At 40.7% G+C, this 25,192-nt stretch overlaps 2 protein-coding genes and 1 non-coding gene across 3 annotated transcripts in view; 2 read left to right on the top strand and 1 right to left on the bottom strand.

Annotated features, from left to right (window-relative positions):
• Window positions 1-718: 718 nt before the first annotated feature.
• On the bottom strand, window positions 719-13,556 carry stard10 (StAR-related lipid transfer (START) domain containing 10). Its single transcript, XM_044032888.1, has 6 exons — window positions 12,692-13,556; window positions 5,341-5,488; window positions 5,079-5,182; window positions 2,537-2,654; window positions 1,669-1,721; window positions 719-996 (listed from the first exon to the last, which is right to left on the bottom strand). The coding sequence occupies exons 1-6, from the start codon at window positions 12,848-12,850 to the stop codon at window positions 790-792; spliced, it is 789 nt and encodes a 262-aa protein (XP_043888823.1). The 5' UTR covers window positions 12,851-13,556; the 3' UTR covers window positions 719-789.
• A 4,265-nt stretch (window positions 13,557-17,821) lies between these two features.
• Window positions 17,822-25,192, top strand: part of clpb (caseinolytic mitochondrial matrix peptidase chaperone subunit B) — a 34,299-nt gene continuing 26,928 nt past the window's right edge. Inside the window, exons 1-3 of the mRNA XM_044031824.1 lie at window positions 17,822-19,256; window positions 19,474-19,525; window positions 22,622-22,708. Coding sequence (XP_043887759.1) covers window positions 18,794-19,256; window positions 19,474-19,525; window positions 22,622-22,708 — 602 coding nt within the window. The 5' untranslated portion in view covers window positions 17,822-18,793. The remainder of the gene's footprint in view (window positions 19,257-19,473; window positions 19,526-22,621; window positions 22,709-25,192) is intronic.
• On the top strand, window positions 18,096-18,182 carry trnastop-uca. The gene has a single exon. It is a non-coding gene; the product is annotated as a tRNA-Sec (tRNA).

Below are 25,192 nucleotides of genomic sequence, written 5' to 3'. Positions count from 1 at the left end.
TCTACATACATTCATACATCTCTCAAATAGAGGAGCAGACAGTACATGTGAGTGTGTGTGTCAAGTGTAAGTGTGTGTGTGTGTGTGTGTGTGTGTGTGTGTGTGTGGGGTCAGATGAAGTTTTGGTGTTCCAGCTGCCTTCTGTACACCTGCATATTAATTATGCAGTGACAAAATGTGATGGAGAGACATAATGTGACGAGAGACAACATGAACATAAACTCTGCGTGTGTGTGTGCACGAGTGCGTAAATGCAGCGTGAATGAAAGGTGTGTGTCGATATGTCTACATACAGGTATGTTCTTATATTACGATATCAGGGCTGCACCACTGTTTCGCCACGAGGAATGTATAATTCTTGAAACCCACTGTTCATATTGTGAACGACAACAGGGCATTTCATCAATGAATCTTGGCGGAAAACATATTTTGCTATGATGGTCTGCATAGGTCCACATTAGAAAATCTTGACCGACATGTTTAATACTAATGTACTGATATGTAAATACAAGTGGTCCACTGATATTCACGAGTCCCCAAGTGAATGGGTGGATCTGAATTGCATGATTGCGCGTGTTATAAATGTTTGGGATCAAGATGGTGAAGTATGAGTTGACTGGTGCAAATACATACATACTATATACACGTCTGCATATGCAAGTGTATGTACAGTATGTAACCAATGTCTACGTGCATGTACACACATATACGTAGTCATGTATTCCTGCCAGTGTGTGTGTGTGTGTGTGTGTGTGTGTGCGTGTGTGTGTGTTTGTGCGTGTGTGTGCATTAGTCGCTGTCTTCTCTCTCCTGGGCCTCAGCCAGAGAGCTCTCATCGATATTCTCCAGGCTCTCCGCACGCTGGATGCTGAGCTCAGAGAGTGGGATGCTGGGAAGTGTAGTCTGCTCTGGGTAGAGCCAGGGTTTGAAGTTGGGGTTGTGTCTCTGCTTCCACTCAGAATACTTCAAACAGGCTTTGTTGATCCTCTTCATTGCCTTAACGGAATAAAGAGATATTTGTGTTACGTTTATTAGACACATTTGTCCATTTTCATTAAAGAGAATACAATGACAGACCTGAAATTCTGAAAAAACTGAAAAACTACTAATTCTTAAAAATGATTTATTGATCCCCCATGGGGCAATTTAAGGGCAAGTGAGAGTGCATTCATCCATTTCTTGAACTGTTACTGTTCACCAGTGCAAAACCTTTTCCTGCTTGTTTTACATACACACACTATATATAGACCGATCATAGAAAATAGGCATTTTTAACAGGCATTTTTGAAGTCTTGTTCTGAATTAAGATTCAGGAAAGATAAAAATAAATCAATAGTACGGCAGTATTTATACATTGACTTGAGATGTGAATGACAAAATAGAACTCCCTAGATTTATCATACTAAAAGTCATCAGCGTGGACATTCTTAGTTTTTTATGAGCTTATATTTTCCATCATCCATCCATTATTAAGAGATTCCTCTTTCTCTCTCTCTCTCTCTCGCTCGCTCTCTCGTCAACAAACTTATACATATCCTCAAACAGACACAGGGATCCATTGTATGAGTGAACATTTTACACACATATAAAATGTCTATATTAAATAGAACGGTGTCTGTGGATAAACACACACTCGCAGAATAATGTGTCAATGTGCAAAGGACTTACACTGGGAGCAAATAAGTGAGAAGATTTGTTGACAACCCACTTAGGTAATGAACCTGCAAAAATGAGAAAGAGTGAGCAACAGCAGCAAACAAAAACAATGAGAAATATAGTATAAATATAATTTATTTTAATATATAAAAGAATGAAGAGTAAAGTGCAGCTTTTATCTCTCACTCACACACACACAAACACACACATACGCAGGTATGCGCAGCTTCTTTGACACTGCATTGACCGCCATTCATTATCTTCTGCCACAATTTGGTCTCCATGAGGACTACTGCTCCTGACAAGGTCATTGTTTATACCAGAAAACACACACACACACACACACACACACACACATATTACATAAGCGTGATATAAGAAACTCCCAGTCACCTCAGATAGTGAATTAATAGAAAATGACACCAAAAAAGAAAGAAGGGAGAGAAAAGAGGAAGTAGGACAGAGTGAGAGAGTCCTTCATATGGTTACTATGGCAACTCATTTTGACAAAAACGCAGGAGAATGAATCATTCATTAGAAGTTTGAGCATGCTTTGAGCACCTGTGTGTGTCTGTGTCTATTTATTTACCTCTTTAGGACCTTTGGTCACATAAACACTGACCTTGTCAGGACCAGTAGTCCTAAAGGAGACCTTCTGAGGAAGTTTTAAACTGTGTTTAAGTTAAGGTTAGGATAAGGTTTGATTATGTCAAGATTAAGGATATGGCTTTGGGGTGTGCAAATAATTTGGAAGTCAAAGCTGAGCTAGCTGCAGGAATGTGTGTGTGTTTTACAGTCTCTCTGTATGTGCTTGTCCTTGTGCGCTGATTACTGCTGCTTTTATCTTTCATGTGTGTTCGAGTGCATCTGATTTTCCTACCTCGTGGATCTATGTGGGCCATGTAGGTGAGGGTACAATGGTTGGGTCCTTGGGTCTGTATCATGTAGCCGGTCTGAATGGACACAGCTCGCACAATCCCCTTTTTCGGCGGGTATTTCTGTAACACACACACATACAAAAACAAAAAAACATCATCCTGAGGCATGGCATGTAACAGCCTAGTGTTCTGTCAAAGTGTCCTTCAAGGAACAAGGAACGCTTAATTCACATTGCTAGCTAATTTGTTTCATTTATTGATTCGTACACCTTACATCTGAAGTGATGTGAATACAAATAATACACACATGCATCCGCAAGCACAGGCCCGCAGATACAAATGCTACACAGCAGTAGTATTATTTAAACACCTGCTTTATGTTCTTTGTAAACATTCATAAACAATCATTTATAAAAGCATAAGCAGCAGTAATTCTGGAATTTGGCATGGGCATGAATAGTCAATGATTTGTTTGTCACTGATCATAATCAAATTAAACCGTTTAAAAAAAAACTGGAAAAAAAATTCTATCAATAATTAAATTGATAAATTATTTCCTTGTTATCACAAGGCAACAGCAACAACAAGCATTGAGCTAGTGGATTGCATGTGTGCCTGCAGAAGTGATGAAACAGAGGTTTCTTGAATGCATGTTGAAACTTTTCTCAAAAGTACATTTGAAGTATTAGTTTACTTATGAGGAGTCTCTGTATTGTCGTGTAGCACAAGCCTATTGGGGAAACAAAACAGACCATTTTAAGACACCAATTTGGGTTATGATAACATGCAGTGCACCTGCTATGTTTTGACATTACATGTAGAATACATACAGCCATGCTAACATGCTCTATGAAGCCACACAAAGGCCACAGTGGTGGCCTGACGTTAATGTAAAGTTGGTGAGATTGTTAGTAGTTAGACAGGTAATGGGGGCCAAATATGACCTGATGATAAAACAAGTGATTCTTATTCATTCTGCGAGAGACATCACATGACTTTGAGGATATGAGGATACTAAAAAACAGAAATGTCAGGGAATAAACAAAATCAGCAGACCTCATCGTCTAATGACCTTCAATATCAATATGAACCTGTATCTACCCAGTAGATTGATAAAGTGGCACTACATTAATATATACACTTCTCTTAGATATACATTATATTTGGGGCCCACCTTTTAAAAAGTAACAAACTACAATGATCCGAAGTGCAAACTTGTGCATAGTACAACTTTTCTGCCATTTTTTGACTTCCATATCTGTATATATTTAAAACATACATACACACACAACTCTTATGCAACGGCAAGTGAAAATTCTGTGAATCCCCTGGGTCTCTCTACCTACCCAGTCGCTGCTAATGAAAACTATCGCAGGCTACTCAGTGGAAAGTGTTGCAGTGGCACAGGAAACATATCAGGGGAAAATGGCAGCTGGATCACAAACACTGATTATCTTTCAAACCTTTCCAAATGTATGTTAAAAACGGAATTGTTATTAGTCCTGGACAACAACACGGTACACTATAAGTGGACTGACTCCTGCAGAGGTCGTACAAACTCAGTATCCACTGTAACTGTCACTGTACTCCTCCACAAGGAGAAGTAAAGTCAAATAGGCTACATCTGATTATTGAGAGTGACCTGAGCTAATCACAAACATTCCATTATGTCCGTAACGACTCACTGACGGAGGAATGCGGAAGGCGAGACGGAAGTCTAACAGCTAACAGTCACATGAGAGTCCTTATCCTTTTATAAACATGATACTGATGAGGGAAACTGGGACTGAGGAACAGAAAGGGAAAAACAGACACACAGTAGCAACAAAGAGGTAGAAGATGAAAAAGTAATCCACACATGCAAAACGTAGAGATGGAGAAGACAAACGTAATGAAATACAAGCTGTTTAAGACGCATTGAAATGGGTTTTTACCATTTTATGGGACTGTATTGACAGTTGTTTTAGCCTTTGAGAGAGTGGTGAGGAGTATAAGCTTTAAATTGCTAATGGCTGTCCTCATCTTCTAGTTGGACGAAGAAACACAGAATGGAAGCCAAAATGAAGGCAGAGATTTCAAGCCTGATTCCAAACTGATTGTGACTTACATGGTCACACTTTCTCTAAATAGACGATGATGTTATTTGTTCTGCAAATAGACGAAGATGTTATTTATCCTGCCTTTGGCTTAAACTTTGCGTCAACTAAAGCAGTGGCAGCAGGACAGCGGTACGTGGGTGCTCTCTTGTTGGAAAGACGACAAACTGTTTAGCCATCCTGGAAGTAGTAGCTCTTATATTTGGAGACTTTAAAGTGACTAACCCACACTGCTTTGTGTCGCTGTCTCTCCGCAGTGCAGTGCATGCAGCACAATGCTGTGAAGCCAAACAGAATAAAAGTTCTCTACTCAGCAACTGTGCAAGTCATTTGTTTGCACCACTGAACAGCAATGTGCAGAGTTAGAGGAGAGGTGAACACGCAGAGCTCCAACCCTACGAGTGTGTGTGTGTGTGTGTGTGTGTGTGTGTGTGTGTAGGCTACTCACTGCATGTTTAACAGAGTAGTTCATGATAATATAATCTTTCCCTATTGGCAGCCAGGAGCGAAGTGTGATGACATCACGGTCCCGAAGAGGCTGTGGACACTTCCCTGTTGACAAGTGAACATCACAATCAAAAGATATATCTGGTGAACACAACACTGCAGATGTGCAGTTTTGTGCATCTGCATCACTTCACAGCCCCAAAACACATCACATTAGTGACGAATGAGGAGTGCGTGTGTTTACATGTGAATGTGTAACATACATGAGTAATAACCAACATCCGCGTTGACTGTGAGTTTCCCTATATCGAAGGTCTCGATAACATTTTTGTCCCACTTCCTTCTGTATTCGATGTCATGGAGAACATCATACATGGTCTCGGCTGACACGTCCTTGCTCACCATCCGACACTGGAACAGAGGAACAGAGAAAAACAGAGAGAGAAAGTTTTAGTCACGCAATACATTGAAAACAGCTGAATTGTGGCCTGCACTATTCTATTAAACTGATCTTTGCAATATGTCCAAATGCAAGCATTGCAGGAAAATCCATTCAATTTTAATGAAGCTGCATCCCATAGGTTCCCAGTGAAGTGCTGCACCATTGTGGAAGAGAGCGATGGAGTTCACTGTGATATATGCTGACATAGTATGGTGCGATACAAAAAAACAAACAAACTCAGGAGCGCACACATCAAAGACAGCTGCTGATCTCATGTGCAAACATGAGGGGTTAAGAGGGTGGATCAAGATGTACGTGTGTTGAGGGATCCTGCACATATTCAGTTTGGAAAACACGAGAAGTATGATTACTGACATGTAAATGATTAGACATGAAGTGAGAGAGGGAGAGAGAGAGAGAGAGAGAGAGAGAGAGAGAGAGAGAGAGAGAGAGCAGACCACATATGAGTCATTACTAGACCTGAGCTCTTAAAGGGAAAACAACAAATTCAGAACAGGCCAGAGATGGACACAGTGACACACAGCTTGTCAAATGGTTGTGAGAATGAAGAGGTCATTCTTTAAAAGCTACACATGATCACACAGATCCACTCCCATTTCAGTAAAAAAAAAAATATATTCCTGTACACCATAAATGAGAGCATTAGCTCATCTTAAATTAAGCCTATTTAAATAATGATAATAATGTGAAAGTTATAGACTTGCATCCATTTTCCTCGAGCAAGTAAAGCAAGTGTACAGTACAGTACATATGTATAATCTGTTGTTTAGCCTTGTATAGGTGTGTCACATCTTATTAATGAATCCTTGGGGAAACCTACGTCAGGTTCACAGTAGATGGCAGCCCCATAGTAAATTTGTTACTACGGTTACAATTGTCAGGGGGGATTAATAATAACAGGAGTCTTAGTAATAACAACAAGGAGAACGAGAAGGATTTCAAAGAGAGAAAGGCTGAGATAAAGGTGTGGAAGGATGAAGAAGCACATGAGGAGAAACATAAACACTGACAGCAAGTGAGGGACGAGAGAAGACAAAAGAAAAATGGGTCCCTGATGATTTTAAACAAATCATTCTAGAAGGTTTAAAGCTTAGTTTGTCACATCATCGTGTTTGTAGTGATCCTCATGGGCTTAGTTTAAGACAATGATCACAATCTTTCTTCTTTGAAAACAAGGTCTCTGGGTCTCCTTCACTAGAGTAACAACACAGTAAAACATTATGTTCTCAGATATACAGCACAGAACATACACTCGCAATTTAAAGTATTTCTCATGTGACAGTGACAGCAACATGACACTCTGGGCTAAATGCAGAATGCTAAGCTGCTATGATAGTGAGCAGTCCCGGATCACAAGTCATAAAAGTGAAACTACTGGTAAAACACACAAACGTCAACTGTCAGCCCTCCATATCCACGCAGTCAAAACGAAAACCAAACTCGTCACAGAAGATCCAACCCGGCTCCCACCATCAGGCTGCCGTTATAAAATCCTACAATAACTCATTCATAACCCCACTTTTTCAAGTATTGTCCCACGGAGTACATATATATATCTATATATATATATATACATATACATATATCTATATATATATATATATATATACATATATCTATCTATATATAGATATATATACATACACACACAAACACATATCACATCTGTGTAGCAAGTTCACCAGTTTGAATTTTTATCAATAACATCTAATAATAAATAATGACATTTTAGAAAATGCTTCATGAAGAAGAAGAATTCATTCATTTCTTTGGAGATATTAGTTCAACAGGAGCAGTGTGACACATAATGACATACTGATACTGATAATGAGGGAGGCTAAAATTAAGGATGAGGAACGCACAGAAAGTCTCCCTTTCAGGCACAGACCCAAATTAAAAAAAGTTAACTAGGGTAAATGTATAACTCACAGCTGTCCTACTTTGATGCCACTTGTTCAAGAAGTCTTTTTGTCACAACATGTGAATACAAATGTTCATAGTTTGTACCAACAATGACAATGTGTGCACTGCCACTGTTGTTAAAATCAACTTCATTTAAAGCCAAAGTCAAGACACAGAGTCTCACAGGGAGTCACAACAACAGCTATGATGTGTCACTAAAGACACCAGAAACACTAGATTGATTAGATCTCTGAACACTAAACTGTCAGAACTGGCAGAAGTGCTGAATCAGAAGGGGAAGGGAGGATAATACAGACTGAATGACAAAATGATAGACTTTGAACATTTATAAATGTCAGAAAGTTGCTCAGGGAACCAGTGTTAGCCAATCAACCAATCAATATGGCTCTGTTTAGGAGGTATAGTGACACTGACACAGTATTATCTAATAAACATCTGAAAGTGTCTGTATTCAAATTTCGAAAAGAGACGACATGCCATGTCACTTCAGCAGCACTCAAGGAGTGCAAATAATACTGAGGGACAAGCCAGCGACAGGCCACGTAGGCCAAATAAAGCCACATGCTACCATAAAAACAGCATGCATGTGGTCACTTCAGCAGCACTCAAGGAGTGCAAATAATACTGAGGGACGTCTTAACTTTGTTATCTTTGTAAACGTCTAATGAGTGTGTGGGTGAGTGGATAATCCCGTAGAGCAGGGGTGTCAAACATACGGCCCAGGGACCAGAACCGGCCCGCCAGAGGGTCCAATCCGGCCCACAGGATGAATTTGTTGAAATTTCACACTACGATTACAATCTAAACGTAATGTCAAATGCAATATTTTTCACTTCCAGATACCTGTGACTAAATGTTTGTGCCCTTATAGATCCAGTGTGATGTGTACAATTTAGGCATGATATTGTTGAAATTCCACTTATATTTCTCAAGAAATGTCATGTTTTGTAAAAATGAAGTTCTTGTTGGTCATAGGTTATTATGCTATTATTTTACTGGTCCGGCCCACTTGAGATCACATTGTGCTGTATGTGGCCCCTGAACAAAAATGAGTTTGACACCCCTGCCGTAGAGTCTACAAACAGCATTTTTGTCCATCCCTTGTGCAGACAGACTGACAGTCCAGAGAAGATAACAGAAAACAAAGGATGTGTTGTATCCACGGGCAAACTGAAACAGGAGAAGCAGCAGCAGGAGGAGGAGGAGGAGGAGGAAGGAGAACAAATACAAAGGCGAAAGAAGAGAACCGCTGGGAGCAAACGAGCGTCAGCACGGAATGAGGACGTACAGCACAGCTGAGTACATGTGTGCGTAATTCGTTTATACGCTAATTCAGTAAGCTAAACTATGAGCGAGGGAAGAGGCGGGTGAACGAGAGTTCAGAAAAGTAAAGCAGACCTGGAAGGAGACAAACGGACAGACAGGTCTGTCACCTGAGGAACGACCGGCGTGTGCAGCCTTGTGAAGTTGTTACATCAAGCGTGACTTCACCAACTGTGCCCACTGTCCACTCAGAGAACCCAATGACCCGTGACCACGACTCATTCAACCTACTCCACCCACTTTCCATTCTCCTTTATTCCACGTCTCACCTACTCTTGTTCTCTCCTCCGGACTCGCTTTCCCCTGCCTCCCTCCAGCCTGTCAGCTCTCATCATTTGCTCTCCTAAGTGCTGACACATGATAGTCGAAGACAATTACAGAAAAAACAGAGGGGGGGGTGAGCGTGTGACTCAGTGACCCAGGCTTCCCTCTGTGTGAGCAGAGGAGAAGGTGAACCCTGGAGTGTGTGTGTGTGTGTGTTAGAGATGCTGCAGGAGAAGCTGTGAGCCTCTGACAGTTTGACAAACTATTAAAGAAAACAAAACTGTCTCCACACGCACACACGCAGACACTGTGCAGTGAGTGGACCACACACCATCACTCTGGGTTGTCACAAAGTTCTGATAAAAAATATATATATATATCATGATGATGACGACGGTGGCGGGTTGATGAAGAGTGATTGCAGCTGTGATATCAATGGGATCTAAAAGCCATGATTGGTGAATATAGCAGTGGCAATGATTGCGATGATAATTACACTGCTAATGATAATGATGATTGCCAGTCTGTTGTCTCTCTCATCACCTGATTTGCATGGACACTGTTTTAGTTTCTTGTTCCTGACATTAATGTTTTAGGAAAGAGACACAGTAAACCAGGAACAGAGGCTGGGATCGCGGCTGGTGTTCATTCTCAACACTGTCGTTCATCATTTGACATCAACTATGACATAGGCGTACACCCTGGTCCGGTCACCTGTCCATCCTCAACACAGTCAACACAGTCACATCACGGGGACTTCAAAAATCGAGTCACCATAACGTACAGTAAACAACTACATTTTAAGGTGAAGACGTTTGGTATATAAGGCCAGAGTAAGTCTCCAGGAAAGTAAGTCAAAGTAATGTCCTCTGAAGTCACAGAAACCAGTGTGTGTGTGTGTGTGTGTATACTTTCTACGTCTACTGTTTGCAGAGCTGTCATGAGGTAACACACCTGTCCTGTATGAAAAAGCATGAATAAGCAGAACCTTAACTTCTGAGTACACACACACATACACTCCATCTATCCCACACCTCACCTTGAGCATACAGGATATTGCCTGAGGACCCACACAGGCAAATGAGGCTGATTCACAAAAATCTGATTAACCTCTGCGTTTGTGGCCCCATGCACACAGACACACACCCATGCATGCGCGCGCACACACACACACACACACACCACTTTGTTAAACAAAGTAAACACCTGGTGGCTCACTCACAGTCCTCAGATCCGCATACACCAGCAGGAAAGCAAACACACACATTAATCCAGAGAATAATGTGCCCTGTTTCTATCTCTTTACATATTAGCTCATATTAGCCAGACTAACTGACAGTTATCCGATGTTCAGGTCAACACTAATCAGATTGTAAGTAGTGTAAAGTTATAGGAAGAACTGTCAGCTCCAAATCTGCCTCCAAGTAAAACTGCCAACACCACAAGAGGTTTTGAGACGGTAAAGTCAGTTTGGTTATCAGCCAACATCTGAGACTATCGTCAGTATATATTATGATGTGATAACCAGATCTATTTTTTCTCAATTGACTTTACAATAGAGCTGCAACTAATGATTATTTTCATAATCGAGTAATCTGTCGATTATTTTCCTGCATATGGTGATGTTCTCAAATGTCTCGATTTGTCCACAAACCAAAGTGATTCAGTTTTAATAATTTCTTTGCTGTGTGGAGCAAAAAAAACAGAAAATATTCACATTTAAGAAGCTGAAAAATCTGAAAACTTGTTTGAATTCTTTCTTTTTTTTTAAATACTCAAACCATCAAAATAGATGACGATTCATTTAGTAATCGTTTAATCGTGTAATTCTTTCAGCCCTACATTACAAATTCAGCAGGATATAAAAAAATACATAGCAGACAAATAAGCTCATGATCTATAATGTGGTGTCCAGCATTACTACAACAATAACCGATTATTTTACTAAGAAGGCTTTAGAATTAAAAAGGGAAACTGAACCTCCTTTATACAATAACTACATTGACCATAAACAAGTTCTACAGTTATTTATTCCTATTCCGTGAGCTGATGACATGTGAACAGAGCGTCTGAATTTGTTTTGTCCTCTGGGCTAATGTCCCAGAACACGAACAAAGCAATATTAATGACTGTGGTCAAATATAGTGTAGTGTAAAATGGTACGCAGCAGTTTTTTCAGGGTGTAAAGTGGCATCAAGGTCCTGAGGACAGCCTTCATGTCCCCTCCCAAGACAAATATTATGGCCAACTGCCGTGTCTGCTATTTGAATGAAAAACCACCTTCTTTACTCATCAAGTAGTTTTATCTTATCTAAACTGTAAACAGGAAGAACTTCATTTTTTCTGCACTCTTTGGATCACTGCATTTAAAAACGATATCAGAGCACTGTTGTTAAACTTTAACACATTAAGCTAAGAAAAGCGGCCACCCAATAGAATATTTAAATCCACTGATCAGTTTTCTATATTACAAGGGACATTAGGTTATCCTAACCCTATATATTAAAACGAAAGGGCTCTTCTCCAGAGTCTAATAATAAACTGTGTGCAAATCTAATTCCACAGATGTTAACATATGAGCTACTCATGATAAAAGAAGATGATGCGTCCCTGGAGAATTAAACCTGCCTCCTGGGGCTTTTACGCCCCAAGAGGTTTTCTTATACAGATACAACAGACACTAAAATGTGAGCTGAACTGTATGTTTCCACTGAGTGAGACTGTGAAATCTACTCTTTGTGGTTTGGAGAAGCCTCTGTGCAGCAAAGAGTGGCGTTAAAAAACCATCGTCAGCACTTTGAATCATTTGGGAATTTAGAGAGAACGTGGAACTGGGAATGGAAAAGCAATAGAGTAGGCAAACTGAGTGAGCGTTGTTTTCACATATTTCAATGACTTAACTCTTGATGTGTTGGAAAGCATTATCAAATACCGACCCTCATGTGGAGGATAAAGCGGTAGAAGAGTGATTATCTTTCCTTTCAGATCATCTGCTGAGGTTCGAGCGATCAGACTGACACACAGGATTCTAAAAACAACTGCCACACGTTCTGTTTAATTAATGGTCCTGTGTTATACCTAAGGTAGAAATGACAGGATAGTGTGACCGACCACCCAGTCTACAACATTACTCAACAGGTTGATTTCAACAGGTATCTTGCTTTACAGGGTTTTTTCCCCCTCATTCTTTAGCTCTTGAAGTGTATTCACACAGGTGCAATATGAAACTAATTAGCTCTTTCTTATTTATTGTGTTGAGACACTTCCAGGTGTGCGTGAGTTTATGAACTTTACTCCATGTGTGTGAGAACACAAAGAGACAGTCATCTGCAAAAGTGACAGTACACTGCAGACTCTCTCTTAATCTACTGCATGACTGTGTCTCAGCCACAACATGCCAAATAACCAACAAACATGTTATCGGATCTAATCTAATACTGCTGTGGTTATTTAGTTTGTGTATTGTCATTTTGATGTTTGCCACATTGTTTTGCAGCTGTTGTAGCACTTTTGCTCAACAAACAACATCTCTTTGAGGGCAATAAAGTAGCCTTCATTTGATTTAAACTTGCACGATATACAGCTGACTTGAAATGCTGAGGGTTATAATTTCATATCTGTGTGCTTTAAAGCAGCCTCACCTTGATTTTGTGGACGGACTTCCCTTCTTCCAGACCCTGGGTCCACACCGTGATGCCCCCCTTGTTGCAGCTCATGCTCCAGCCTTCCTCGTAGAGACACTCGGCCTTGAAGCTGGCGAACGCCCGGTCGTCCGGGATGGTCACCGTGTGTCCAGACATGGCTTACTGTTACCGGGGAGTTAAAGTGGGTGGACAGAGGGGAGCCGGGAGTGGAGGGGTGTGAAGAGACTCCTGCTGGGCCCCGAGGAAACGTACGGTGATCCGTGGAAGCAGAGTGCAGCCTGAGAGAGCCGTGCTCCACCTTCTCTTCTTCTTCTGTGGGATGAACGCGTCTAATTCAATTTCCTCCTTGGAAGAAGCCGCACCGCGTCTTGTGATGGTCTGTGTGCGCGTGAGTAGGTGCGAGCGTGCGCGCGCGCCTCCTCCTCCTCCTCCCACCGCAACCAAGCTCCGCACAATTTAAACACGCGAACCCCTAGGTGTGAGCGAGCGCAGACTCGCACAGGTGAGATCGCACGAAAATCAGACAACGAAATGTCCAAATTGAAGAAAAACGAATGGGAAAATGTGCCTTTAAAGGCAGTTTACAACGGCAGTGGAATAAGTTTGAGCAGTTTACACCAACAGCTGCTTCTCTGACAAACCATATGTTTCCGCCTCTCTCGCGCGCTGTCTCCTAGCTGTTGTTCGGTCTTCTTTCTTTCTTTCTCTCTCTCTCTCTCTCGCTCTCTTCTCCTTCTTCTTCCTCTTTTTCGTGGGCTTATAAAGAATAGAAGCGTCTCTCCATCGCTGCGTCTCTGCTGTGGCAGGTGGAGGTGGAGGAGGAAGAGGAGGAGGAGGAGAAGGAGGAGAGAGGCTGAGCTTGCAGCAGACGCAGAGGTGGGAACGCCTCCTCGTGCTGCCTTCAGGTGCTCGTCGTAAAACTCGCAACCACTTTCAGAATAACTAGGAGGACGTACAGTGGAAAAAATACCTTGAAAACGCTGCAAAACTTGCAAGAAACAGAAACTATACCCATCATATATGTTATTGCCCACAATTAACTACAGATACGACAGCAAGTGCTATAAAATATTAATGACTTGAAATATTAGAAATATGAGACTAATGACTTGAAATATGCAACCCAGAGCCACTGAATGTGACCCAATGGTTGTTAGAAAATAAAATAAAATAAAATAAAATGGTTCATTTATATAGTACTCTGTATGGCTGTAATGTTTACAGAATTACAGGGGGTATTCTTCAGGTTTAGGTCTAGGACATATATGACAAAATAAAAACTGTTCACAAAAGTTGACCAAGTGAAAGCACACTTGTAAAAATAGAATAGAATAGGCTTTTTCCATCATGGACATGTTGACATGTTTCATCAGGAAAAGCTGCAAGTGGTAATGATAACTGATTAACTATGGCTATGTTCAGTTCATTTAAGTCAGGACACTGCAATAAAGAAACAGCATGTACTGTTTTTTTTGTATTTACTGCTTACTCCTGAAAACAGTGCAATCAAAATACCAATAGACTACACAATTCAAACCAACAAATACAAAAAAAGTTATGGATGATTTTTATTTTTTATTTTCTTACCTTTGTGGCACTTGTTTGCCACTGAAGGCAACTATACGACATAACAAACAAAACGTCTCCAATTGTCTTGTCATTGGTAAGCAATTAGTCAGTTTAAATATTAGGCGAAAAACAATTCCTATCTTTATGTTCTCACCCTTGCCTAAGAGTGTGGCAGATCATATTTGATGATATTTTATCAGGCAATACCTTAATATACAACAAAGTAAATATCGTGCTGAACATTGACTAAAATATACCGCACACGCCTTTATCAGTGATATACTATTTGATAGTGCTGGTAATGTGAATTTCTCTGTGAGATGAATAAAGTATCTGAATGTCTGTCTGTCTGTCTGTCTAGCTAGCTAGCTAACTAGCTAGCTATCTAATGGTTGTTTTCTCTGGCTTATGCAGCATGCAGGAAACTCCTGTATGGATATTACACTTCCCCACAGAACGTGAACGCAACTCGGGCTGCCAGCCATGCAGACAAACCTCTCAGTAAAGTCGTTGGTTCACGGAGCAGCGGGTGCGCGCCTGGCTCCCTTTGGCTGACGTGTAAAGTAGAGAGAGTCTTTCCCTCTCTGTTTGCCATGACTCCTCATAAAGTGCTCACTGATGAACAATAATGATGTCATTTATTTGTAAGTGTCACTACTTACTATCCAGTCTGTTATATTCTCTGACTCAGTTTATCACTCGGTCTGCACAGTCAGCCTCTGCCTTCATCTCTATATCTTACCAGAAAATTACCAGAAGTAAAAGTCTTAAAGGATATGACATTTGCTGTACTTAAGTATCAAAAGTAATTCATCCAGCCATCCATTTTCTACTGCTATATCCTCCACAAGAGGGTTGCAGGGGTGCTGTGAGTAAAAGTGAGAAGTAAAGATTGAGCCATGATAGCTCAGTGGTAGGGCATGTGGGGCATGTGGGGATCCTCCACAGGTCACTGGGACTGAGTGACCTGTGGAGGATCCCCCAGGCAAGAATCTATCAAAAGTATGTCAGAAGAAGCGGAGAAGGAACATTTCTGGTTCTACGAAAGAGACGGGTACATAGTAGAACCTAAATGTGTAAAAATCCAGGTGCAGGGAGTAACAGGGAGGGTCAGGGACACCCCTGACTGTTGCCCTACATCCTAAGATGACCTGCAAATAAAGTGGCAAAACATCAAGGAAGGATAGCTCTCAGCTGACCCTGCAACTGGTACCCAGGAACAGGCGGAGGTGCGACAAGTGCAAATGCTTTACAGGGAATTACACCACGTGTAAATACGGCACAACAGATATCTTTCTTTGACAAACACACATTAACAACATTACCTGAGGCTGCAAACCAGCTCCAGGTCTCTGCTGTTATACACACTGGCTCATGAGATCAGCATACAGAGACTTTACTTGGGGGTAGGGTAATCAGACTCATCTATTTTTGCTAACCCTTTGAGGTCTGTGTTGTCTGCCTCAAGCCATAACTGTTGACTGTAACAGTGGCTGTATTGACAATGCTTTAGAATCAGCTATAGGCCTAAACATATCAACAGGTTAGTGTGTGTGAATGGAGCTGTATTTTCTGGTGATAGTGGATTTATTGTCTACAATATTAAACCACTCCTGGAACATTTAGATGAGACGACTGATAAAGGTGCCTGCCAGTGGATTTATGATGTCAGAGCATGTTGAGTCACATATTGTGAGGCCCAGTGAGCCTGAATTGTATTTCAGTCTCAATAAAATACAATTTTCAACAACACAGTGTTTCCATTATTACACTGTGACAGCCATAGAGGTGCAGATGATGACAAGAAAATCTATCACTGCTTTCTCAAGATTCCAGACTCACAAGTGATCCAATTTAAATAGACATTCTTCTCTGTAACTCATATACAATTTTTTTTATACATTTTATTATGGTATCTGCATAATTGCCTGCTGCAACATAACATCAGTCGTATACATTTTATTATCTGATGCTTTATTTATCTGGATTCCTTCCCCTCCTTTCAGGTCTAATGAGTTTTCCTCAATAAATAATAATCTTTTTTAGCTTACATGTTACATCCCACTGCAGTTGCAAAAAAGCAGGTAAACCATAAAAATACCCACATTAATAGATTAATAAATGAGTGTATTTAACTGACATTGTAAACAGGATATCACAGTTAAACAGAAATGAACTGTTCCTCATGAAGATTGACGCCAACTTTCTCTTACATGCTCCCCCTTTATCGCAACAACACAGCTTTTCTCATGATGGATGATTAGCAGAGATGAGGAGGCAATTAATAAAAAGAAGCTAAATATTTTTATTAATAGTAAGGTCAGTTATTTCTCTCTGGTCATCCAAAGAAGAAATGATTGCCATGGCTCCATGCCACCTGATTGAGAAAGGCTGGTCTAGACATTAAAAATGCATAAATGAGAGAAGGCAGCTAAAATTTATTCAGGCCTATTTAAAGCACTGAAATTAAATAACAGGAATTATTTATGAAAGCTGTATTTGACTTGAAGAACTTACAAGTGATGCAGAAGTACATAAAACATTCCTGTATGGATATTTATGTAAAGATATACTCCCCTGTATTATTATTGTATCCTTTCCTGTCATATGTGAGCATGTAAAAGAGGGTTGATAACAGTATTATACAAGTGCAATGTTGACATAAAATGGCGCATTTCCACCGGCTCTACTCGCCTCGCCACGCCACGGCACGGCGAGTAACCCTAACTTGATTAAGTTAGGGTTCGTTCACAATTGAATAATCCACATCACCAACAGCTTTGTCGCCATCTGGTGGCCAGTTTAAACAAGACAACAACATTTGTTTTGTCAATGAAAGCTCCAGAAGCTATACAGCTATCTATCATGTTTTACTGAGAGGACGCCAGACTTCACAGTTGTTTTATAATGTACTTTTTGACACATTTCAGCAGGAAAGCATAGGTGTTACTGTTAATTATGATCATTCAAAGCCTCCGTGTGGTTGATTTAAGTCAGGACAGTGTGCCAGAGTCAGCATGGACTCGAGGCAGTAGTTTCAGGCACCAGTAGTTTCAGGAGGTTACCGTTTTTTTCTCAACAGCGCCACCAGTTGGATACCACGGAACATAGCGCTTCAATTCTCATGGCTCCAGCAGAGCAGTTAAAACCGGATTCAAGTATAGTATTTACTTTTGACGTGAACACAATTATGAATGCTTCAAGTACACGGGGAGGTTTATGTTAGCGGTTTTATGGGTACGTAAACCATTTTGTAAACTACAATGTTTTTCGTCGTTTTAATTGAAAACGATTCTAAAGAGCCACCGTGATGCACTTGGTAAATCCACCGAACTCAATTAAGAAGGTAGTAATGTATGCTCCATCTATTATGTAGGCGTGCGTGTCAAATTGTGTCATGTACTGTATAGCCTTTTTTAAAAATGTCTTTTTCTTCTGTCTCCAGCAAAGAAAACTGTAGAATGCCTGTTTTCCGCGCTGGATGTATCAGTACCTATACTGTTATATGTCTGTGTTACTGTAAAAATAAAACAACGCATGAAACGTAGGAGTATATATCCTACGTGATGACGTAATGTGCCCCCTCCCTGTTTCCCTCATACACAGCCAACCAGCAGGCGCCTGCTTTTCATAATACAGCAAAACCTCGAAGGTTTGTGAGATTTTTGTCCGTTTTCGACTTACATGTCGCTCTGGAGCCACCAGGATGTGATTGATCTTTGTATGCGCCTTCTCTTCCTGGCACTTAAACATTTAGGTCACACGACACCATGACTAAGACAAAACATGCGAGGAGCTGCTTTATATAGTCCCGATCAAGGTGCAGTAAAGTGCCCGGATGAGCCTCGGTGGTCCGGGGTGCAGGCTTCAAACCTGTAGCTGCTTAGCGGCAGAGTGGTTCAATTCCACCTTTCGGGCGTGAGATGGTGACTGTTGACCACGGGTCAAAGTACTGATAAAGAACGTTTTTAACATTTAATCGGCGTACACGATATTCACTACCTTTAGCGAGAAATGACATTTAGCTGAATGTTCCCTTGTTGTTAAGTGCCATACTGTAACTAAGTTGTGTACTGGTTTTCTTTTCAGAAAAATGACATTGGTCATTTTACACTCTATAATAAAAGTCCTTTTAATCAAAGGTTTAATGAAAACGAACTTTGTGCATGCACATATGACACACATGTCATAGTGATGATAATTCAGAGAAATGTTGTGACGTTTGAAATGTTGTGTGTTAAAGTTAAATACTGGATTGTACGGTGTTCGAGTACAGTACAGTCTTGCCTCATGTGGTTGCCAGAGAAGCTTCCAGTAAAACAGCATTTCCCAACATGCAACGCGAGCTCCAGTGACAGCCTCAATGCATGTTACGATGAGGTTTGTTTTCGTCATTGTAAACTGAAGTGTAACGGGTCTCTCTTCTGAGCTGACGCGGGATATCATAGCTGTGTGATATCGTTTCTCCTCTGGATTTACTATAAGACTAGAGGGTTAATCTCAGCTCATATATTTGGTGAGTTTATCGCCATGTTGTCATCTGTTCCCACACGGCTACTTGCGCGAAGGTCGCGCAGCTTGTCACCGTGCAGCCGTATACTGCAGACCAGCGCTGGCGGAGCCGCGTGTCACGGCATTCGCGAGACACCAGCGACAACGGAGGCGAACCGCAACCCCATCGTGTCCACCTCCCGGGTCTCCAGGAGGGGCATTTTAGTCGAGGACACCGCTGGAGCCAGTGTCAACCAGTCAGTGCAGTACCACCACCTCGCCCCTAGGTGGCTGTCCAACCTGGAGAATCGCCGCAACTCATGGGCAGCTCTGGCCAGCAGGGGGCGCAACAATAACCGTTACTGGGAGGAGAGCGGGCAGGGAGGCGGAGACGAGGGCCAAGGAACAGGTGGAGGAGGCAGCCGGGCAGGAGTGGCCTCTGCCGGTGTACTCTCTGCTGCAGCCGTGGCCTTCTGTCTAAAGAAAGAATCTGATAACAAAGGTAGACTTTCATTAGCACACATTATAGTCTTAATTTTTATTTAATTTATTTTCCTGTTAATAATCATTATGTGTAGACAGTGCTAATATTATATTTGATACTGTGAATTTGATTTGTCTTCTAAAGAAAGAAAGCCATTTTTTGTCTATTTAGGTTTTCTAAAATGTTTTCTTTCCTGCAGAATTTTCTGAATCTCTTGTCTTTATCTGTAATTAAGGTGATGCTCTTCTGGAAGCAGCAAGGACCAACAATGTTCAAGATGTGACCAGGTATTGCACACAATTCATGGCCAAAATGTTATCATGAAATTTGTTTTTTGAAATATTTCAATCCCCATAGTTATCACGACAAATGTCAGACATATAAAGCTGCGGTCTGTAACTTGTAAATATTTGTAAAAAATGCTAATTCACTAGCGGTGGGAATCACACGGTACCTCACAATATGATACGTGATGGTCCACGATACCAATAACGTCACAATACAACGATTCTGTGTAAAGTGTATGTATTGAATGTGAATTGGGGCATCTCTTAGCTCGTAGTGTTCTCCATTATCCAATTGTAACCTCCCTCTTCTACGGCAAGGTTACTTCCGCCCAAGTGTCCCTTATTCATCTGAACAGTGCCACCATGAGGAGACATGAAGTAGTGATGCCTGGCGAGTGAATCTTAGTGAAAGATTGAAATATTGCCCATATTAGCTCATTGTTTAATGTTTTCATAACTCAATATAAAATCATGAGGTACAGACTTGACATTGTACGCTTATACTGTACACCACAACACTCTTCACAGTTGCTTATCCTTATATTATGTACAGCATTAAGAAACCTCTCTGACTGACCCCTTGAACCACATGATTTAAACTTACTTACAGGCATGTAACAGCAGGACAAAGTAAATATACCTTTCGAGTGTTATTTCGGTTCATTTTCAAACAAACATTTAAAACAACAGAAGGCAAATAACATTAAAACTATCAGTGGTAAGTGTAGGCTGAAGCTAAAGTTAATTTACACCTACCACTGACCTTTCAAAATCATAATTTTACAAAAAACTTGTTAGCCTGGTAGCCATGGTACCTTAAATGTTTATTAGTACATTGCAAGGTACAAATCATTCTTTCACAGTCTTTTGATCCTTGTCCTATGTTTTCACAACAATTATTCTACAGTTTGACTCTGCTGACTGACAGCAATATTTAACATCTGTATAGATCTTTTTCAAATGTGAACGTTCCTGAGATTGTATTGACTGACTGTGTGATATCTGTGGTATAATTTTATATCTTCCATCCTATAATCACCTCTGAATAACAACATAGAGAATAGTGATGTTAGAGATCTTTTGGTGGAGTCACTCACCCCAGCAGGTACAGTATGATCTGCAATCAAGAAAGCGGTTTTATCATTTGTAGCTGTAGTTCCAGTAGTAACCAGCAGGTGGAAGGAAAGGACCATCTGACTGTCATGTTTTTTGGAGGACTGGTTATGGTTAAAAGGTATGGTTTAGGTTTTGGTTAGGTTGTATAAATAAATTGAAGTCAACCCTAACCCACACAATTCATATTTGCATGTAAGGCTGGTTTGAAACACATTAGATACCAATTTAATTGTGTGTTTATATCTCTATGGGTGCGCGTGTGTGTGAGAGAGGGCATCATTTAACAAGCTTGTTGGATCCCATCTGTCTTGCTGATTGTGTTACAAAACTTGAGGGCAGTTGATTGTGATTGACACAAGTGCACACACTCTGTAGCCACTGGATAAATGCACTGACTCGGTCTCTTTGTGATAGCAAAATATTTAAGCGTCTACTGTGTCACAAATAAGTATTAGTTTGGTTACAGTGGCAGGGACATGTCACTACTGCAGGAAGTGAACATCTGTTTTAATTCTATTAAATGAATGATTGTTGTGTGTGACGTAGTCTAGTGTTGTTGGGGTCTTGGGATCCAAATCCATGTACTTGAGTGTGTGCATATATGGTGTGTGACTCCATGTGCAGGCTTGGGTTACCTGTGCCCATGTGGCAGATGGTGTAGGTGAGAGTACAGAGACACAGACAGATCGGCAGCAGGTCACAGATGTGTTAAGTGCTTCGGTTGAATTTGTAGAAGAGTGTCAGGGTGTGTCTGCTCAAAGGCAGCCAAGAGAGCACAGGTCTCGTTTTCGCTCACCAAAGATTAGATAAGTGTTTTTGAGGCTAAAAAAGTTGCTCTAATTTAAGGCATTGAAGCTCTTGTCATTGTATTATTTTTTGTTGTTGATAATTATTGTTTTATTTTCAAATTGCAGAATGCACATGACTTGACAGCTGCCAGAATACATGCATAGTATTTAATATTTTAAAACCTAAATAGTCTAGTGGGCTAAATAGTCATTATTTGTCCTTGAAGTGTAATTAATGCTGGTGCCAATGAAACAGAATTTATCTCTGTGATACTGTAGGTCACACTGTTAAACCACCACTATCATTATTTTAACCTGGTTATACAGCGTTCAATTTATCCGTCTGTTGTAGCTCTGACTTTCCACAGTGTTTTTCGACTCAAGCCGCTGGTAAAGTTAAAGCACAAGGAGTTGCGTAATGTGACTGCATTGACACTTATGTGTATGTAGCTGTGGTGATGAGCCTCTGACTTTCCTATCAAACCCTGATAGAGCCAGCAATGAAAACAGAGCCACAGTGCACCAGAGATGAGTGCAGAGCAGACAGAGGCCACAGTGTTGACTGTAAACACACACTCACTGTCTGCCTGCTCAGCACAGGAGACGACAGACGGATCACTTACGCTCGATCACCCCAACACACACACGTTCTTGTATAGACGGTGTTCCTCCAGTACCTGATGTCATACCCTCAGGGAGAAAACTACACACACCTGGCTTACACCACAGACACTTAACATGTCAAGGAACAAGTGTGTGGCTTTAGATAAAGACAGAGACGTGTCATGACGTTGTGTCTTTGATACAATCTCAAACAGAAGGCCTCCTATAATTCCATTTTAATGTGCTTTTGTTTTTATTTTTAATATGAACAAATTGGGCTGGGCTATATGGCCAAAAACATTATCATGACAAGACATTTTCAAATTACTTGATATTGATAAAACTTTAACATTTCACAAATCTGAGGCAAAGCAACCAAACCAGTTGTTTAAACATTCAATTGATATAAATGTAATATTTGTCCCATTGTGAATGAAGAATACTACATTGTAATACATGTTGAAATAATATTATAATGTCATCTCATTGTATTTCTACCTCTACTATATAGACCTGTCCCAGACATTTTCCATTCAAATTGTGGAAATTATTAAATTGTAAATCCTTTTGTGTCTCATTTTCTCACCAGGCTGCTAAAGGAAGGGGTGAACCCAAATCACCGCCACAGTCTTGGATGGTCCGCTCTCATGGTGGCCGCCATGAACCGACAGCACAGGTCTGTGTGTGTGTGTTTCCATGCAACTAAACCTACTTAACAAGTCCTAATGTTCCACAGCTTTGAGATGCAGGCCGTGATGAGCATATGTGAACAGTAATGCAGTGTTTTGGTGTCACACAGCTGTCTATGTGAGTTGGCTTTTGAGCATATGTCATCCGTGTCCCCTGCTCCAGTTGTTACAGTAGGTCTTCAGAAGTGCAAAGTGTGACTTTCAGACTGACAGACGGTCTTTACCCGTCCCTCCATCTCTGTGTCCCAACAAATTAAATTAGCCTCCTGGCCCTCAGAACACACAACACAGAGAGGGGCCGAGGTTAAAGCTGGGCCAAATCCAATTTACCAGCCCTTTTTTTTTCCCCTCCATCAGGGCTGTGGTCACTTTTTGTTCATGGGCCTCATGAGCCCGTGAGAAGTATAACATTAAATTTAAATATGAAAATAGCTTTAATTTCAGGGTTACAGCCTTGTATCAGTGTCTTCTAATACTTTGATATTTCAAGAAATAATTTTTTTCAGTTGACAGCAAGTAAATGATTGATATTTGGTTATTAGTTTTATCCATTTATCAAAAAAAAGTTTAAAAAATGAATTGTTTTTCCGTGATTGTTAATTTGGACATTTTTGTCAGTATTGCTTACACTTTGTCTTCAGGTTAAGAGACGCTGATTAAAAATCATTATAAGTTTAATTAAAATTTTTAATTATTGTTAACCATACTGACTGACTGAAAAAACTAGCATGGACATGCTTTAATAATTCCACACAGTCAATATTTACATGTTAGGCTGGTTTGAAACACATTAGATGCCAATTTAATTGTGCGTTTATATCTGTATGAACATGTGTGTGTGTGTGTGTGTGTGTGTTATGAGCGCTATAACTCAGCTAGGCAGTGACACTCCTCTGTGTTTAATCCTGTCTTCCAGCAGCCCCCAATGAGCCGTAACTGCTGCAGGGAAGACAGAACATCAGTTCACATGCACGTGCACATGTGCACACACACACGTGCACACACACATGCACACACACACACACTCGCCATCCCATCATTTCCACTCCTAAAACATCCACAAACACAAGTGAAGATGCATATGTAAGTACATAAAGAATCACATACACACAAAACGAGTTCATACAGGCCAACTATCTATTACTCAGCCACATACACAACTTTATTTGTAGCAGTTAAGTGAAAACACAGGGAACATTACTCATGACCAGGGTCTAGCCTGTAGCCACAGTGTCAGTATGGTTCTTATTGTTGAATTATTTCACCCCTCCCTCACTGTATATTTATATGTTACTGGTCCAGAAGTGACAACCGTGTTTCAAGAGACGTAAGATTTGGTCGTGTTACACACAAGTGCAGTAGCTGTCCTTCCTCTGTTGTGTTTAGGGGTCGGGGTGGGGCTGTATGAGAGGATCAGGGATGAGTTGAGGGGTAAGAGTTAAGGGTGAGACATCAGGGGGCGTGTATTAGCTTAGTTTTGATGTGGGGCTAAATCAGGAGGTGCAGGGCTTTGCTCACTGTTTGCACTCTTTAACACACAATACCCATCTCCATCTCTCTTTCTCTCCCTCCGTCCCTCCCTCGCTGCATTCACGTGCACAATGAGCGCTCAGCCGAGTGAAACGCCTGTTGACCGTTCCAACCTGTCGGCCCAGTGACTTGATGGTGAGGGAGGAGTCCAGAAACAAGGGATTATTGAAAGAAAGGACGAGTGGCTCATTGGGGAAAGAGAGCTAGAGAATAGTTGAGGTGTGGAGAGAGTGATATTGAGTGGGCTTATGGGGTTGGGGCTCGGATTAACTGGACATAATATCAGGGAAAAGCTCTCCCTGTAAAATATTATCATAATTTAGTCACTTTTATATATCATCGCTTATGTGTATTCTACAGTACACTAAATCATATTCCCTCAGGTGGTAGCTGATGACACAGCAAACAAACAGCTTTAAGAGCATCTACTGTGAAACATTACAGAGTTTATGTGTAATGATTGTCAACATATGCACACCACTGAATTTCTAAAATGTAAGGCATAACATTTCAGCAAAAGAAATAAAATTATCTGTTTTAAAAGGAAATCGGAATAACAAAGTGACCAGCCATAGAAAAACCAGGTACAAGTAGGATGAGGGACTTTTGAGTTATTTACAGATTCTGAAAGTGTGATTTCTAAGCTTTCCATCAATGGCTTACATATGGAAATCTGAACATATTTGAAGATGTGGCCATTTGAATGTATAGGCACTCCTAAAAAAATGCTTTAGAGAGAATTTTAGCCTCAAAGATTTACACCTTCTGGGAGTCAAGAGACAGAATCATCACATTTACATAGCCCAACCCCTCCTGGTCCAGCTGTCTGTGAAACCACACCTCTCTGTATGTGCTACTTCTCATCAAAGAAACTGGAGCAGAGATACTATTTTCTGAGCTACACTGCTATACAGAACAATACATTTGCTAATTCTAGGATG

The sequence above is a fragment of the Solea senegalensis genome, linkage group LG8 (assembly GCF_019176455.1).
Source record: "Solea senegalensis isolate Sse05_10M linkage group LG8, IFAPA_SoseM_1, whole genome shotgun sequence".
In the NCBI taxonomy this organism is placed as follows: domain Eukaryota; kingdom Metazoa; phylum Chordata; class Actinopteri; order Pleuronectiformes; family Soleidae; genus Solea; species Solea senegalensis.
The sequence above is the reverse complement of the archived record's forward strand: the minus strand, read 5'-3'. Positions and strand labels throughout refer to the sequence as shown.

Coding starts and splice junctions, on each gene's coding strand:
- stard10 (XM_044032888.1), bottom strand. CDS start 12,850: ATGTCTGGACACACGGTGACCATCCCGGACGACCGGGCGTTCGCCAGC. Junction 5,183..5,340: donor GGATGTTGGTTATTACTCAT/GTATGTTACACA, acceptor ACTTGTCAACAG/GGAAGTGTCCACAGCCTCTT. Junction 997..1,668: donor CTCACTTATTTGCTCCCAGT/GTAAGTCCTTTG, acceptor TATTCCGTTAAG/GCAATGAAGAGGATCAACAA.